The 15,100-nt window shown below is 37.2% G+C and overlaps 1 protein-coding gene across 7 annotated transcripts in view; it reads right to left on the reverse strand.

Annotated features, from left to right (window-relative positions):
* The window catches only part of CSRNP3 (cysteine and serine rich nuclear protein 3), a 112,456-nt gene that overhangs the window by 19,277 nt on the left and 78,079 nt on the right, over nt 1-15,100 (reverse strand). For all 7 annotated transcript variants that reach the window (XM_068948754.1, XM_068948755.1, XM_068948753.1 and 4 more), the window contains one exon: nt 1,727-1,986. In XM_068948754.1, the coding sequence (XP_068804855.1) occupies nt 1,727-1,986 (260 nt within the window). The remainder of the gene's footprint in view (nt 1-1,726; nt 1,987-15,100) is intronic.

Consider the following 15,100-nt stretch of genomic DNA (forward strand, 5'->3'; position numbering starts at 1 on the left):
AAGAACGCATTGTGTTTGGAAGAAGAGCCAAAAGTAGAGTCTGTGTTTTAAAAAAGAGTGGGCTGGAGTGAAGTAGTTGAAAGAAGAAAGAAGATCCATCACAGTCAGGAGGTGAATTATGAAAGCACACAGAGGCAAGCTCCATACTCAGTACAGATGAAGGCTAGGAGGCCTCATCTAGTCTTTAAAGGTAGATAGGATTTATGATCTTTCTTGATTAACTTTCTCCCAATAAAAATAAAAGGAAAAATGAAATATTTGCATGCCTTACTATTCGTTACTCATTCCACAGGGGATTCCTCAATCTCTCCATTTCATCCTCTATCTGTATTTCCGGGGAATATATGATCTGAGCTGAGTTCTGGAAATCTGCCAAGGGATCTATGCAGAGTCATTGGTTACACTGACACAGCTCAATTCGCGTACAATGCTCCTGAAGATCCTGCTCTGAAGACATTCAGAGGTATAATCTCGCTATTTCAGTGGTTAAATTAATAATACTCAAGCCTTTTGCTTCCAACCTGTACAAATATCCGTCTTCAATTTCCCCTTGTCCTGAGTGATGTTATGTTTGTTCTTATTATGCCCGTTCAATTTTTATAAACTATTTAAGCATCTATTTAGCTATTAAACCAAAAAACAATTAGGAGACTGAAAAAGTAATTACAACAGTAAGAGTCATAGGCACTTCTGCAGGGGTTCAGATATAGCTCTGAGGGAAAAACGCTAAGAGGCATTTCTCAAACTGGGTGGATGCCAGATTGCTTTGGGCAACCGTAGTGGTGTCTGAAACAGAGATATAATATCACAAAAGAAAAAGGGCTGTGCAGCACAGTAGTTTGGCTACAATTCAAAATATTATTCAGTTTTAATTACAGGATTCACTTGAAAAAAAGCCCAAAACGTATGGGACACAAGCAATTATACAGGAAGTGCTTCACTCACCAAAAATATCAACCAAAATGTAAGTTTTGATACTAATTTGAAAGAGATACAAGGGACACATTAAGAACATAATCTTCTCATCTGTTCTGTTCTCCTTGGATGCACCATTTATTTTCTCTATTCTGCTATATTTAAAAAGTCAGCTTCAAACCTATAGTGTAGATTTGTTTCACTTGGTATTCTCTAGTTCTGATCAACTGAATGATATAGACGGTTAATCACCCTTTGGCGAAATATTAAACAGCCATGCTGGTAATAACATGCTACACAATCACATATATTAGTACATTAAAAATTAGTATTACTGTTTCTTACTTTTTTCCAAATTTGCTCAAGTTAGCCAGGAAAATAAGCCGTTTCAGTTCCTGTACTTATTATCATGATGTTACCATTTCTTGTCTTATAGGGCACTGTTCAAGGCCTCAGAAGACTTTTTCTCTTCCAGGTGCTTCCAGACTTCCGCTGGACACCCTGTTCAAGGCTAAGTTACACTGTCTCTCTGCTTTTGTTTCCTATCTGTAGAAAACAGGGAATAAACAACCACCTCCCTGAAAAGCACTTTGAGGTACATGTTAACAATAGCTACAGCAGTACTAGGTATTATCAAACAAAAATATATCTTCAGTAAAATAAAAAAGAAAAATTCAGTATTTCCACTGAAATTAGAGTTGATAGTAAGGGAAGAGTTTTGTTTAAAACACACAAATTGCATCTGAATGACCCTAACACTGCCTATTTAAGTGGATTAGGCAGAGATCAAAGTCTCCAAGGAATTTTTTACCTTTAATTTTAGAGAATTAAGTTTTTCCTCCCTTAGATGCTCTCTTAACATCTCTCGGTGAAGCCTCTCCTGCTCCATTGCAAACTCTCCAAGCGTGTATTGGCGCACGCTGTTGTGGCGAGTGGACATTCCCAACGTGCTTCCCCCTTGGCTGGGAACGCTGGTGAAGCCTTGCCTTCTTGTGAAGTAGTACACAGTAACGCAGTTAAAATGGACATTTTTTGTTCTCTTCCGCTTCTCTCTCTTCAGGATTGAAGAAGCTAGAACAGAAGCAGATTACAACATTTATGACAACTCAAAGTCATATAAGCAAATACTTTGTCACTTCGGTAGTGTCATTTGCCTTAACAATACCTAGTCAGGTATGTTATGCTATGTTCAGGTATGCTATGTTGAGGGGATTGCACTCCAGAAGAGGAGATAAGAGCTGAAATATTTATAGTATAGGCAAACCTAGAAGCCATTACAGACTGATACAACCATGAACCCTACTGTCTATTTTAGAACAGAAATTCTTGGCCAGGACAACTGGGTTTTCCCATAGCTTTCCATACGTTTTCCTATAAAGTGTTATCGTTTCACCAAGGCAACAAATAAAGCCTAGCAAAAGGGAACTTCTTTTAGTGTCTCAGCTCAAAGATGGTGACTGCACCTCTTTAAACTCTGTGAACACAATGACACGGCCTGTGACAGGAGTCAAGAGAACAGCGGACCAATGTCTCTCACAGATCTACATACTCCATTGTTATTCTGTCAGTAAGGTTACAGTCGCAGAGATCTACGGCTAGATCTTCATAGCACTGGATCACATTAGAAGAAAAGATTCCTATCTTATGTTCTAAAATATGAGCAATTAGTGTTAGAAAAACTATGAAGGCAATACATTCAGTGTTTCAGACTGTCTCAGATTTTCATAGCATCATCACCAATAATGCTGATTAAAATTCAGATCTACTTCCTTTTTCTTTCCCTTACGTCCCTCTTTCTGTTGCCATCCACTGAATATGGGTGTGTGTAATATATAATTCACTATAATGTGTAGAGTTTTGATTAAAAAAAAAACCTACTCCTTCTTCTTTTCTAATTCCCCTTACACTCATCTCTCTTGCTCAGTTTTTCTTGTACATATAGGAAGTTTCATATAAAATGGATTTATTTAAAAATAAATGCTGCATTTTAACTTTTAAATATATATATTTTTTTTTGTACAGACATTTTGGAACTCTTTCCAGTGATATTGATACATTGTTTCTTGCTGGTAACACTGGTGACCCTTTAGAGTAAAATCAGAAACACAAACTTTAGAGAAATGTAAGAGACATTCCTCGATTTTCAAGAGATGCCAGCAGCCTGGTTTATTTGATTTATTGCAAAAGGACAAGGTTGAGAAAGCAGCTTTGCAGCTTAGATGCAACATTTGCGCAGGCGTAAATGAGAGACCAAACTGCCATAATTCAGGCAATAAAATGATTTTAAAAGGGCCTGACCCCTTTTGAAAGAGTTGGAACCATTCTGTAAAAGCAGTAAGGTACAACATGACGTATAGCACTGCTCTAGACTTGCACTGTTTCTAGAGACTGGAAGCACTTAGACTTCAGCCCTGATTTTGAAACCAGGTTTGCTTTATTGTCGCAGTTAAAAAATAGTTCATTCTCAATAACATTATGTAGCAAAATGATAATGATCAGAAATGTAGGGAAAAAAAAGTAACTTTTAAAGACAGAAATTTTCTCAAAAACAAGTATCATCTACCTAACTATATGAGGAAAAAAAGTGTATTAGAAAATATATTCCTGTAACCAAACTACAGTTGGCACGCCTCAATGACATAAAAATATTTTGGGCTCAATACAACATTGAAATAATTATTTCTTTGGCTAAATACTGATAAAAAGCCAAAATTACGGTATGTTAAATAAATAACACGCACTTTTTCAGATATGCTGCAGGTATGCTCGATTTCATATAAATAACCAGAGGTCCTATATTCACATAAATGTTCTCAGTGATACAACTGCTTTCCAAAAAGGATGTAGGATGCACATGGAGGAATCAAAAGATAGACTCTTACATTAGGCATATTTAAACTTGCAACCAAGTCTAAGCAAATATCGTATAAACAGAGCCTGTCAAAAATATTTATAGGAAGTTTTTTCTGGAGGACAGAGAATAGATATGTGTCAATTTTGTATAATGCTAAATATTGATTTAATGTACTCTCATTTTTCATATATGCTGCACTTTCAAAACAAAATTATTACTGTTAATAAAACTAGGTTTTTAATAGAATCTGAAAGATGGGGTAATTTTGATATTGACATTCTCTTTCAATTTGGAATGAAAACAAATTCTCTTTTGAGCCAGAAATTCCATTGCCTATATGCTCTTATACACAGGAAAGCGCATATTAAAAAATCCTGCTCCTAGCGAAGGAGGCATCTGAACTATTCTGGGATGTATCCAATATCTGATGCAATTGCATTGATATTACATGAATCTCAACTGCATCTTGCCTGTATTTGGGAGGCAATATTGATAGGGCAAGCAGCATTTTTACCAAGTAGAAGAACCACCCATAAAAGGGATGAGAGAAAATACTATGGTAAAATATTAAAGGAAAGAAAATAAAGAAGGTTAGATCCCCCCTCTCCTCCCCCGCAAAAAAAGTCTGCTTCTGGATGAAATAGGAAGTAAATATGCCTATAAATTGCACATACTAATGCCTTTGAATCTTTATGTGTGAACTTCATTATCTACCACATAACATCTAAATTTAAAGAAATTTGTTTTAGACCTTAGCTGTTGGATTTTCCTGACATCTCTGCTTACTGGCAGGAATACCAAATGTTGCAATAAAGCTTCTTTGTTTTATATCTGTCATCCTTTTCATGGAAGAGTTGTACTACACTACTTACTTTCTGTATATAAAGAAATCCACCTTAATTTTGTTCACAGTCTGAACACTAATCCTAATAGTTAAGTGAACTTAGGAAGAAGGCTGTGTGATATAACTATTTCCAATCCAGAAAAAGAATATAATCTATGGTAAAAATTAGATTACATGAATAAGCTTTTCCAGTATGACATTTGGGGAAGGTAGGTGCACACATGTGCATGTGTTTCATCAAAATTAGAACAACAGTTGTAATACATCACTGCACACAGCACGCTAACTTTATGCCTAAATGTTAAGTCAGCAATCTCTCTCCAGGCATCTGTAGTTTTTATGAGCTGTCTTACAGAACTAGTTTGTGCATTTCCTCAACTTCCTTATAGTTCTTACCACTTTTAGTGAATAAATTATCAATGCCAAAGTTGAAGGGTTTTTTTTTTTTTTAATCACTGACAAGAACTGTTAAAATGCAATTAAGATGAACTTCAAGATAATGCTAGGATACTGTAATCGCAAAACAACCAGCACTATCAACCCAGCACTATGCAACTGGAATGAAGACAGCGCAAGAGCTGACATGCATTTGTTGCAAATGTCATTGAAGTTCATACTTTTATTTACTAAAGCTGTAGTTCCTAGTCAAGAAAATTCTGTACTAATCTGTGTAAGTAAGCAAGCATGCTAGCGTTCAGAGGCCTTAGATTACATGCAATTATTTTTTTCTGAAATATATCCTATCTTTTGGTTCTGTTTCTGTGTCATCCAGGAGCTCATTAAAGGGAAGAGCTAAAGTTCTATGAATAATTCTGTAGTCATCTGTTCTATGTTACTGCTAGGAAATAGTCAGAATACATTCATATTTATGAGAATGCTATTTTCAAGAATAGAGCAGGCAGGAGCTGCAAAATATTGTAAGATTTTATTTGGTTACCCAGAAACATAGATGTTCAGCTCTGCCTTGTTTTTGAAGATATAATCAGCTTTCCATCAGTGAGGGGACTGGAGAATAGCAACCACCTTGATAACAACGGGCAGTCAAGGAAGCAAGGTATAAGACTTTCAACTGTACAGAGTCAGCCCTGCAAAGGCACTCTGTTCTTTTTCTACTATACTTCCTAAAACTCTGAGCAGAGGATTGCTTTACAGTGATCTCTCTCTCTCAAAAAAAAAAAGAAAAGAAAAGAAAAGAAAAGAAAAGAAAAGAAAATGTTAAACATTTTCCAGCATCAGTGACAAAGCCCTCTATAACCCATTAAGCCCTTTTACTTCAAGCCAACCAAAATTCAAATTCTCCGAACATCTTAAGATGATCTAGAGTCAGAGGCATATGTTATTTTCCATACAAGGTACCTTACATAGTAGGGTCTGATCAGTCATAATTACTGCTGGGGACTCTGCTGACCAAACAGAGCAGAAAGGATGACAGAGCAAAAGGATACGCAGGACGCATATTTTCTGATATTTTAGGAGGCATGAACATAGACCCAGAAAAAATTCACTGACGTTAATCCACCAGCATGCTCCTTTTGGAGTGAGGCACACAGATCATTAATTGGCTTGTGTGCCTTTCTGGAGTCACTTTCAAGAGGCTTTGCAGGGAAGGAAGAGCTTGCAACCTAAAAACTTATGCAAAGAGAGTGTAATCACCAGACTTTTCTGGCAGAGATCTAGTAAAGGCTTCTTTGCTTGGCTAGCCTCAGAAAAAAATATTTACATGCCATCTATCTGTGCAACAAGCAGTATTAGTGTATGCCATCACCAACTGTACAGAAGCGGTCGGTGATACTGGCTCTGTCCAGCACCTGCTGCATACATACCATCAATAGCAACTGGAAGGAGATTTTTGAAAATGAAACCTCCACTGTCTTGGGACTGCCAGTTTGAGGCTGGAGAGGATGCCAGTGGGAATATAAATATTCACCACCATCTAAAACTATCCTAAGGATCTCACATGATGCTTAATGTATAGGTGTATTACAGGTCTGATACCTAAGTCTGTTTTACTTCCATAAAGGGAAAAAATATTGCATTCTCACCTATTTAAACAATGAAAATAACTTTTAGGTATAGGTTTTAAGAATACATGGAATTAAATACTTTTGACAAATGCTTAAATACTGCAATGCATAAAATGTATCTATGATCAGAGGAAAAGAACAGAATTACTGGTACAGAACTGTCTCTTAGAAAAGGTCACTATATCTGAACAACGTTTTCAGATAGACGTCATCTTCAAAAAGCACTGTTAGAATTTGTCATCTGAGATGATAACCAACAGCTGAAATTTAGAGTTTTGGCACTTGACATTTGAGTGGTTCACAGTTTCTGGGTTGAGCAGAGCTGGGCCTGAGTTAATAACCTGCTTGCAACTGGCCTAGCTCCTCATGGAAGCAAGGCTGGTCCTGTCAGGCATATTAGCTCCGTGTCTTTGCTACGCAAAAGCAGCTGCTGCACATCCAGGGCTGTATCTGGACGCACCGTAGGCACGTTCATGCAACACTGAACCTGAGTGAACAGCCACAGCCTAGGCAATGTGTGATATAGATTATTTACGGAAACTGAGAATCATCCGTAAACAAACTAAAGATCAAGTTGAAAGACTTGAAAGCAATCTTGGCAAAATTATCATCTGTGTTCTTTTAATGGAAAAACCTCTTAACCCAAGCATGCTTAACTCTTCAGAGAAACAAAACCTACCCTTTGCTCTTGTCCTTTTGTTATCTTTGTTCGTGATGTGCATGCACATATACACGACAGGATGCATTTATTTCATCTTCTTCTCAGCTACTGGTCTCTCTCTCATAACAATTCTCTTCATCCACAACAGTTATAATTACCCCATGACTATGTATGATATTTTTAACATTTCTTGGTAGGCACAATTCCTGGCTTATGCACTTCTCGGGTTGCTAAGAACTCTTCAGCAATTCCAAAATTTAAGAACATCTGTATGACGAACCAGAGATCTACAGAAATCTACAATGCCTAAATACTAGATATTAAGTGTTTTAGTTACAGCCCTTCAGTTTTCAGTATTTCAGTCAGGTCCTTTTTTCAGTCATCCACAGTGCAAATGTAGTACAGAACACAGGAAACTGCTTAGCTGTAATTCAAGTTGAGATTTCTTTCAGTGCTTTGTTCATAAGGCTACACGTTAATACCCAACAAGCTTCATCTAATGCAACACAATCTTTTTCTCAATTGCAGACCACACAGGACATAGCAATATAAATTGCTAAGAATGCACACATGTACATACATATTTATGCATATAGATGCATGTATGCATATATATCTACACACACACGCACACACACACATATGCAAATACACACACACAGAGCTACCTTTCCAAATTACACAGATCAAGGCTTGACTCAGTAAAGTCCAATCTGTCATCTAGCAGATATTATAAGACAAACTGTGAAATGGTTAAAAATAAACACAAAAACATCACTACGGTTTTTTCAGGAGCTGGTGAACTACAGACATTGTTGGGAACCATCTCCTGCACTGGGCCAATGAGTCCTAACTTTTACCACCATCATTTATATTAAAATGTTTGGAATTTAAAATAGTAACATTTTATCTATCTAAATGTAAAGTACAATTTTTATCACCCACTGACAAACAACAGTGGCATACAAGACAGTTTATGGATCCATTTCCAGAATCCTTAGATGTTTTTTTAACGCTTACAGGTATTTGATTGAGTGCATTACACTGCTTTTAACTAGAGTTAGTGCGACTTGTATGTCTGCATGAAACAGGAGGCCCCAGTAATTCACTTTTCAAAGATACTCTAAAAACAAAAATTTAAAGTAAAAATTGCAGAACGTATCAACGTAAAAAGAAATACATCTATCACGAAAAATACAAAGATAGCCTTAAATACAACTATGGCTGCTTTTCTTTTCTCACGTGGGCTACAGTATTGCATAGCTCACCACTATACTGACAGTTAATGGGAGAAGGGCAAACACAATGAATAGCAGTTGTAACTTGGCAACAAAACTTCCCCGTTAGATTCATTCTGGCTAATGTCTGTTGCACAAAGCATTTATCTTTGCCAGAATTCTCTGACCAGAAAACATAAGTCAGTGAGGAAATAGTTTCTAGCTTTGGAAAGTCACTCTTATCAACAGGTAAGCAACAGAAATAACATCCTGGCATATTGAAACAAACTCTTCCTCAATGACTCTCAGTACTAACTTATCATACACTATGCTTCACGCTTATATCAGCCTTTGAACACCCTCATTTTGTTTTCTGTGCGTTACAGATGTCAGTGGTATTACAGCAGTGTAAAACTTGGAAAGATAGACCACTTATTTCTGTACATTCAGCTGCCAAAATAGTATCCAGAACCCCACAACTGGGAACGTATCCCACTATAGCTGTATCCCTGTCAACAATATGCAAATCAGGCCACCTAATTTTATAAAATCCTGATAGGAATGACATGGTAAGCCCATAATGCTTTTCAGACCATTTCTACTGAGAAAATTGGTAGTTCTTTGATTACTAAACATAAACAATCTTAGTTCTGGCCAAACTCCAAAACATAAGCACTTTCTTCTGCTGTCTCAGCTATTCTCCTAATGTCAAAGATGCATTAAAATAAATGTGAACCATATGGCTATGCAGCACATTACTAGCACTCTTGCATCAATGAGAGAAATGTAATTCATTGCCACTATCACAGAACTATCTTAGCCACATGAAAATTTCAAAAGGCCGGAAAAAAACTGCAGGAAGTAGCCTTTTTGATTAAAACTCAGTTTCTGACAGGAGGAAGTGCTGCTTTTCTTAAACTCTGCTATACTGCTTGCCTGCTTTTTACAAACCATATAAACCACTATGGTAAGGAGGATTAACACCATTCTGCACCTGCTCCATGAGTCTCCCACACAGTATTTAATCAAATTTAACAATACAGAACAGTCAAGCCTAATACATCATGGTACATCATGGCAATCCAGGTCAGAACATCACTTACAAAAACCAGCTTGCTTCGCAGTCTTCCTAGAAAGCAAAAACTGAGGAAAAGAGCATATTCCAGAAACTGCTTCCACCTTTTCCCAAGTGCCTCCCAAAAGATAGATTTCTACTAGTCTCCATTCACTAAATCTACCAATTTAACCCCCTTAAAAGTTAAATGTTTCTCCTATATGCCTAGAAAAGCACATTAAGAGGCAATACTATGGCATATTATATCCCCTCCCAAAAATACACATGCATTTGAGGGCAGGAAGGTATTTTCTGAAAAAACCTTGAACCTCAAAGTCTTTAAGAGAACTGTGCACTCAGGAAAGAGTAAACTGAGTAGCAGAAATCAGGCAGGACAGGGGGCAATGTTGTGGAACAACACCTACCCTGATAGCGTTTCACCGCTCCATCCTTCTGGTACCTTCCTCTCTCAGGTAAAATCACAACTAAATTCATCTCACAGGAGTGGCACAATGGGAATGCTTGCCTAGCGCTAGATTTATGTCACATTTGAAAAGGTTTTTGAAAAGTAATAATTCACAGAGGAGTTTGACATGAATAGGAGAGGTTTTTCATTTAATGTTCAATTAAACATTTTGTCAGAGTTTTGTTTAAAATTTTATAGAAATGTTACATTCTTTGAATGCAAGCCAAAAGCTGGAAATTTACTGCTAAAATTTCAATGAAAGCTTTAAGTTTCCTTCATCATCATTCTCTGTCTCTGCGATGTTCCTCATCATCATAGTCCAGTTTCTCCATTCTGCAAATATAATCAGTCTGCAGGGAGAAGTGGAGACAGTTAACTGCTCTTTGCCTCACCATTTACTCTAAATGCTCCAAATGCCAGCTGCTGTTTCTCGGATAATTATTTCTGACCCTGGCCCTAGTTTCGGACAGTGTGAGGAGGAAAGCTGTCACCATGTATCCTTGCAGGAACACCCATGCGTAGCAATTGTATGCACTGAACTCCCCAAGGCACTACGGCCTACCCTTCTCTCCCATCTTCTAGGTGACTTCTGTAATTATCCATCCGATACAAATGCAACTACCCATTTAGCTGCTGCATCTTCACGTTTTCAAACATATTTTGCCTATCTGTTATGAACATCCTCAATGCAGAATTTTTTATGAGTTATTTCAGACAAAAAAACCCCACCATTTAAGGCAAAAACTGTCCCTCTGTTCGTATAATGTGTGAAGTGCAGTAATTTATAGGAAAGAAATTCTCAAAACCAGAGAGACAGAACTAGTCACACAAACCCTTCTAAAAATCAGTGGGAGCCTGCCTCCTAAACCGTCTTTCTCTTCTTGAAAAACTCCTTCTACAATAGTCATTGCTCCCAATGAAAGACAGCAGGCAAGATTCTTTCATGGCATATCCTGCCCTATCGTTTGGTATGAGTATTTAAGCCAAAACATTGAACAATACTTCACTGATTTTTTTTTTGCATTTTTTGGTTTTTGCTGCCCAGATGAACCTACTTCTTTTAAAATGAAAAAAGAGGATCTCTCAACCTGTTTGCATTTCATAAGGCGAGTCAACAAGTAACAGTAAGAATGTATCCCTCATTAACAAGGAAATTCCAAGCCTGACTGCAGGCAATATAAATAATTGAAAGCTGTCATGAAAAAAAAAAAAAAAGCCTACGTTTACTTGCATCCTTTAAGTGCTTTCCCATAATGAACGAGCATCACCATGTTTCACTCATTCAGATTTCTGCCATTAACCAGTAACTAAACATACAGTTTAAGCTCAAGGCTCAGGTAATGCCTTATGCTATTGACCTCATACCAAATAAAACTTGCGTCTTTCATGTAAAGATAATGTAAGAGAATCTAGACTATCCTAATGATTTTAAAGGATTTGATACAATTCTTCAACATTCTAAGTGACCACACAGACAAGACAATCTCAATTTGTTAGCGATTCTAGAATATCTGAATCAGTAATTTTAAGGGCATATGGAAAGAAATGCAATGGGGATGTATTTGTAGTTTTGAATCCTTCTGGTATTTTTAAAAGTAAAAGCAAAACCTGACGGGAACATTTATAGACTGAAAGGTTTTCTCAGAACCCATTACTGACCAGCCACATTGCTAATGAACCTCAGGCATCCAATACTCTTAAAGAGAGCATCAGTACTACCCTAGCCACCCTAATTAGCAGAACAGGATCTTTGGTAATATAAAGAGAAGGATGGCTGGCTCTAGGATAACCTTGTTAATGGCACTGTTATGCAAGATATGGATAACTGATGAAGGATTTCTGCTAGACTATGTGATAGTTCTGCCTCCTCTTGATGAAGACTATATGATGAGGATCATCTTTTCACATGAGCTGGTGTAGGAGATTTTACCTGGCTGAGAAGCCTCTGTAATAACTCTGTTAGCCTGAAAGTTTCAGTTTCACTATACTGAAGTTAAAATGGCAGAGGAGAAAGGCAGTTCCTCAAGTTGTATTCCTTAAGAGATTCATCTGCGATTAATTTGGCGTACGGAGTTTTCACCAGAACAAAAGAACCAAAGGCTGGACCTAAGGAGGTCTTCATAGCTCTTTCAATTGCATGTAATTCTGCATTTTCAATTTGGGTATTTTTCTTTACCAGAAAGATAGATCCAAGCATTTATTAGGGACAGGCACCTCTACAAGGCACCAACATGGTATCCAGTGGTCCATCAGCGTGCACAACTGCAGAAACTGCCAAGGAGTTGTGCAGACATTCTGGATGGCAATTGTCAAAGAAAACCTGCTGGACAGCTGATGGGGTGCCCTATCTCAACAGGGCCAGTAAAAGGAGCTGAAATGCCACTGGGTGTACTCGCGCCTACACACCACGTACCTCTAAGGAAAAAGAGTAAACAGTCGCAGTTCTAACTAATAACATATACGTTCGTTTGAACAAATAAAGTCCTGACTAATAACAGACTGCACATTTGGATTGCTATTTGAAGATGAACATCACCCTTTCTAATACAGATGAGGGGCTGTGAAACAGGACAGGTAAGCAGATTGCTTTCAATATGCTTTGGCATCTATCAAGATAAATCTGTGGTCTGACTAGCGGCCCGCTGAATGAAACTGAAATGATCTCAATAGACTGAGGAAAGTAAGTAAAAGAGACAGTGAGGATTATATCTGTTATGATGATATCTAATAATGAAGGTGCTTGATCACCATTTGATAGAAGAATTAAAAACCTGCAGATATACATACACACCTACCTAACCAAGAGAATGCAACATTTATTTATATTTTTGGTTATGAACCTCGTAATAGTTACCTATGCTTTATGCAGCACGTTGTATTTTATATGAATATATATTGGACTAGCCCTAAATCAACTGAACGCTCTGAAGCAGAAAGCAGCAACCACTTTCTTTAGCAGTATACTTTGCCTGAAGCACACTGTAATTTGACTTCATGACTCAGAAAACGTTATCTGTAATTTGGGCTATGAGATTTTTCTTGTTGCTGTCTTGATTTGTTTAAATGAATATACTATTAAAGAAACTAGGAAGTTACCTCTGTGTAATAATCACAACGGACAGCACTTAGAGACACATTACTCACGTATTTTCTGCCACCACGCTACAAGGATAGTTGTTCAGATCAAAGCTACCTTCTGGTGGTTCTGGCCCACTTGCGTGATCCACAGTAGCCATACGCCTAGTTTAGCTGGCAGATTAAACTGAACTTAACGGCTAATGGAGCAGGATAGCTGAAGCATTCTTGTTTATCTGACCCAACAGGTCACCTCAAGGGTTAGCTTCAAGGGCTACCTAAATACAAGGTGCATCAGCTATTCTAATAGGTTTACACCTACTGCATGCTTGCTGATGCACTGAAAGAGTGCTAGCTACAGCTCTTCTGCACTTGCTATTTTCAGTCTGTTTACCGTCCTGAAAGAGTTTCTCACAACTCCTTCTTTGCTTATGCCCTTAAAAGCACCAATTTGAATGTTCCGGATAGGAAAGCTTCTACCTCTTATTTCAGTAGCTGAACATGTCTAAAGAATTAACAAAAAAATATTTTAATATACGTTGCTAACAGTTTTGTCATTGCATAACAAAATGTCTGCATGCAGTTTTCAAATAAATCTCACTTAGGGGAGAGCTCTGATGCAGCAGCTCTGTAAGACACCTGTGTATTCATGCAGTAAGTGAAAAAAATACACCGAGTACAACCTTGTTTATACAACATTGGACTGCACTCTTGAATATACAAACTTTTTTTGAAATGCAATAGTAATGTACACTCAGAGTGCCTGGAGTTAGCAGCGCTCTCCCCACTGAGAGAAAACGTCTCTCTGCTGCCGGTGTTAATAAGCCGGTGCTATGATTCAAAGCTATTTCAAAAAAGAGAGCAGCATCTTTGTATGAGGCACCCTTTCCAGCACTAGGCAAACCCCTCCTGCCTTATCAAGCTTAATTCTTAATACACAGACTGTATGATATGCATTAAAGGTAGCATTTTACTAAAGAGGGAAAGGAAACTTATTCCATAGGTAAAATATACGTCTCGTAAGACTAAGAGAAGTACTATTTCGACATATTTATTACTTCCACAAGGGAGGACCAAATACTACAGCAGGATCAGCTCACTTTTCATCACTACCCAGAACTCAAATAGGCTTTCAAATAATACTATTTTTAAAATTTACAAATTAAAAAATCTAAGAACATAAAAAGAAAAGTGTTCCTGTCCTGAAGAGCATACAACCTAACACACGTAACTAACTGATATGAACCAAAATGAAAACAAATCTTGTGTGTGCATAAAAACGTCACTAATTCTCCACTTAAAATGTATTCTCTCCAGGATCAAAGTGCATGAAGACTCTCCCATGAAAACGAAAAAAGAATAAAATAAAAATAACCCCACCTGAACAAAAATAAATTGTTTTTTTCTAGGAGGCGGCATTTATCAAGTAGAAAATCTCTTTCAGCATTTGTCAAGTATCTAAAAATAAATCACATGTAATTGGCAAAATAAGAAAAACACTTGTATTACTCCTCACATTTACTTTAAATGGGAAAGGAATTAGGACCTTTTCTAAAACATAAGTAGTTTTATTTCATACACCTATTAACTTTTACTAGCATACATCATCATCAAGACTTACCTTTTTAGTATAGAGTTACTCTTAGCAGATGTGCCTAAGGCTAGCTGGAAACTAGTGATCTCAATTTCACTAACACTGCTCAATTGGTAGATATTGACTGTGTAAACATATGAATAACTAATACACTTCAATATTAAAGAAGAAGAAGACAAAGGCCCCAAAAGCACATTTGTACCACCTTAACCATTAATTAACAAAAATCTAACTTTCCCATCAGGTGTAACATGGATTAAACTAACGTCTGGTATAGCTAAGAAATAATGATGCAGATTGGAAGAGAATCTGCAAGTAACTAAATGGGGATAAAACTATCTTTCCATTTTGTACTCTGCCTGAGCATCGACAACCCCTGTATTCTCACCAATAAAA

The sequence above is a fragment of the Struthio camelus genome, chromosome 6 (genome assembly GCF_040807025.1).
Source record: "Struthio camelus isolate bStrCam1 chromosome 6, bStrCam1.hap1, whole genome shotgun sequence".
NCBI classification, from domain to species: Eukaryota; Metazoa; Chordata; class Aves; order Struthioniformes; family Struthionidae; genus Struthio; species Struthio camelus.